Source organism: Monopterus albus, unplaced genomic scaffold (assembly GCF_001952655.1).
Source record: "Monopterus albus unplaced genomic scaffold, M_albus_1.0 scaffold7.1, whole genome shotgun sequence".
Classification (NCBI taxonomy): domain Eukaryota; kingdom Metazoa; phylum Chordata; class Actinopteri; order Synbranchiformes; family Synbranchidae; genus Monopterus; species Monopterus albus.
In genome coordinates, this window is record NW_018127887.1 from 5,170,517 (window position 1) to 5,174,132 (window position 3,616).

Genomic DNA, 3,616 nt, shown 5'->3' on the forward strand with positions numbered 1-3,616 from the left:
GTGGTTCCATAAAGGCAGAGAGGATCGAAGTAAGGCACAAACACGGTACACACACTGGCACCGTCAGCCAATGCAGAATAAACCTAAACTTTTCTCAAACACTTGTTCAGTGGACTTTAAAGTAGCAGGCAGATGATTGGTTCCTATAATGAGTTTGGCAGCTAAAGGACAAAAGATCTTTATAGAGCTCTTCCTACTATTTGTAATATAATAAATGAGAGTAGACCACATTTAAGGTGGTTTAACTTTTCTAGCGGTTGCTTGTGCATAGCGCTAGTTCTACTGTGGTATGCTAACAAAAACTTTGCACGGTGATGGGCTTCTAAACAGCTGGGCTTGTTCAGCTTTCACTTGACAAATCATAAAAATAAAAAGCTGCCTTAGCCTATTTTAAAAATGACGCTGACTCATTTTCAGCATTTACATCGACTCCGTCGACAAATCGCCCCCTTCATATTCATTTTAAAATGCGAAGACCTACATTATAAACAAGTACATAGTCAACAGTAAGGATTATCTACACAACATAGAGTTTATATGCCCAGTTTACCCAGCCCCAGGAGAAAACTTACTGTAGCTTGTGTGTGTTGATACACTTGAGACATGTTAGTGTAAAAAGACTGGACGCAGTGGTGAACAGTTTAAAAACATGAAACTGACATGCTGTCAATATGGGACTTTTAGGCCCTCAGGGAATTTTCCCTCATTGCCCTGTTGGTAATCCACCCTTGAGTATGTAGCAAATGGAAAATTATGGCTGCCATGATTCAGACTGGTTTTACTGTTCATATTATTCCAGTAGAACCATTGAACACTCTCATTTCCCCACCAGTGCCCATCATCAAGACGTTTCACTACATGGGCTTTGAGATGGTGAAGCCGGGAAACCCCTTGGTACCAGCCCGGCCTGATCTGGCTTTCATGGCTTACTCTTTGGACAACAGCAGCTCAGAGGAGGAGTGACTGCCACAGTCTCGGACGCCACCCTCACCTCTGCACTATCCACCGTACCTGTCTCCCCTGTAGAAACATGCCTTCTATCCACCTTGACTCACTCTAATCCCTCCTCCCCCTCAGAAACCCTTCATCACTTTTTTTTTTTTTTTGTTAAATAGACTTGTGATAGAAGGGTGTTGTTGAGAGAGAGAGATAGGATTTCCATGACAGATGCTCCTCCTCCCCAAAGATGACTACAGATTGGAGAAACAGGGAGTAGTGTAGCTTGAACTAAATCATCACATGCATTGTGGCTCTTGGCTTCCTTTTTTTTCCTGTATGGTGGTTCCTATCTTGGCCACATAGTTTGTGCTGCCATCAACAAGACAGACTATTCACATTCAGGAGAGGTTGGTGTTTTTACATTAAAATTCAGCACATCACTCCTCTGACAGCTTCTACCTTTCATGAGGAAAAGACTGTGCTTTATACCATGCAAGTTGTGCTGGAAAGGATAAGGAGGGGATTTTGGGTATGGTCAAAATGTTTTGCTTTGTAAAATAGATGGATGGAAAGCCTGGTCTGCATATTTTTCTTCCTGAAATATGTCAAGGAATCATTCCAGCACCTCACTCTTGTTTTTCTTTGTTTTTTTTTTTGTTTTTTTTAAGTCTGTCTGACTCGAGTCACCACAAATGTTGAAATACCCTGTTAGAAGTGTTGGCACTAAGAAATTGTTGAATGTTGCAACAGGGTTAATGCCTTCTCTCTTCTTCTCTGTACAATAATCAGCCTGTCATTTATAAGATGAAGAGTACAGCCTTGCTGTTGACTCACTGGCACACAGAGACAAGAACTTAGTTTAGTTTTTCAGAGATCATAAGGTGACTAATTGTTGAATTGATGATCAGGTCAACGCTCCATTTACTGTTGCATTGCATCAAAATATACACAGGATGTTTGAGTCTGAGTCTAATTAAGCTGTGGCCCAGGTTGTGATTCTCATGCATTGCTTTTACATTAAGAGCTAATCATCTGATTTTCTGAAACGACTCCAGAAGGTTACTGAACAACACAACACTGTTAATGTATTTCCGAAACCCTCAGTCTGAAGGGGAGGTTATTTAAGCTTCATTCAGTCCTGTAGAGTCAGTCAGTTCTACTATCCTGCATCCTTCCTGGTGAAAGCTCAGCTGAAGCTAGGCTTTTTGTGCCTAAAATAGGACAGTGCACTGTTAGTATTTTTTTTTTTACTCGAGTCTTACTGAGAGATATGTCTTTAATCCCACTCATGCATTACTTTCAGACCCATGTTGTGTGATGAATGAGCTCATCATAGGGCAGAGCACTTCAGGTGATTAACATATATGCAATTAGAATAAAGAGTTTTTTTTAAGTACTCTGAACAAAAAAAAACCAAAGAATCTGTCTGTTGTCAATTAATCTCATCTTGCTTTTAAAATTAATCAAACCTTAGTATGTAAAGCAATATTTACCTACATTTCCCATGCCAGCAGTAATCTGCACCTTCTCCATGTGTTCAGATCATACAGGTCTTCATTACTACTGATTGAATTTTCTCAGAGGTATATTTTTATGCATGTATATTTCGCAGATGTTTATTGCGCTAGTTTAGGGATCTATTTTTGTTCTCAGTGATTAGCAGCTGTTCAATGACAATCCACACTTGTATACTCTGGAAATTTTTGTCTGGGAAGGGGAAAATAAAAAGTTACCTAAAGAGGCGTTTTGTTTTTGTTTTGAAAGGTTAATGATTATGCTTTAGGCACATGTTTACCTGACCTGGGGCTTGCTGTAGTTGAACAGCAGGCTTTGATATTTGTTATGACAGAAATAGCAAGAGGTGCTGGACTATGGTTAAAACCTGCAGAGGGAACAAGCCAGGAAGCAAACAAAGGTTAAAAATCTAAGAAACAGGCTTTGGTATTATGCAAGTAGAACACCATAATGTTGGAGCACTGCAGTGATAGTGAAGTCAATTTGAGGAAAAGAAAGTGTTTTCTGTTTTTCTCAGGAACAACAGTGGCTGTTTTTGCCTGTAGCTGACTCAGGCGCTAATCTCCACCCAGCTCAACTGGTCACACATTACAGCTCACCAGTGGCTTCTTGTCAAAGACTGCACCAACCCCCCCAAGTCAGTTGATCTAAAGATATATTTTCAGGATGGACGTGTGTGTATGTGCACATGATCTGTCTCTAATACAGTAGCAGTCTGTTTTTAAACCTGTCTCCACCTGAGGGAGGAAAGCTATTCAGTCTGTGTCAGAGCTTCAAAATACAGAGGCCCAGAGGCATAGAACAGAACAACACTGGATGAAAGTAAATAGCAAAATTAAAAATGTTAACATTGCAGAAAAAAAACTAAGCAGGGGGCTTTTTTATCTGTGCCCAGGGGCTTAGTGTCTCCATGGGTCTAAGTATATGACAACCTGACGTCAGAGGTTGGCTGCAGTCGCCCCAGGTGACTGAACTGCTTCAGATCAGGGCCTAAAGCACCCAGTGAAAAAAAAAACATGGCTGACACTGCAACCACAGTGAATGACTGGAGCCAAGATGGGCAAGTACAGAGCTAGGATAGAACTCGTGATGCTGTAAACAGAAATGTAGCTGAAGTGGGTGGGTTGGGTGGATTTCGGTTTGCAACAGGCTATTTGGACCT

At 40.9% G+C, this 3,616-nt stretch overlaps 1 protein-coding gene across 1 annotated transcript in view; it reads left to right on the forward strand.

Annotated features, from left to right (window-relative positions):
* oaz2a (ornithine decarboxylase antizyme 2a) overlaps positions 1 to 1,610 on the forward strand; it is a 10,175-nt gene extending 8,565 nt beyond the window's left edge. Inside the window, 2 exon segments of the mRNA XM_020623590.1 lie at positions 1 to 29; positions 833 to 1,610. The exon segment at positions 1 to 29 is cut by the window's left edge and continues 5 nt beyond it. Coding sequence (XP_020479246.1) covers positions 1 to 29; positions 833 to 963 — 160 coding nt within the window. The 3' untranslated portion in view covers positions 964 to 1,610.
* The last annotated feature ends 2,006 nt before the right edge of the window (positions 1,611 to 3,616 follow it).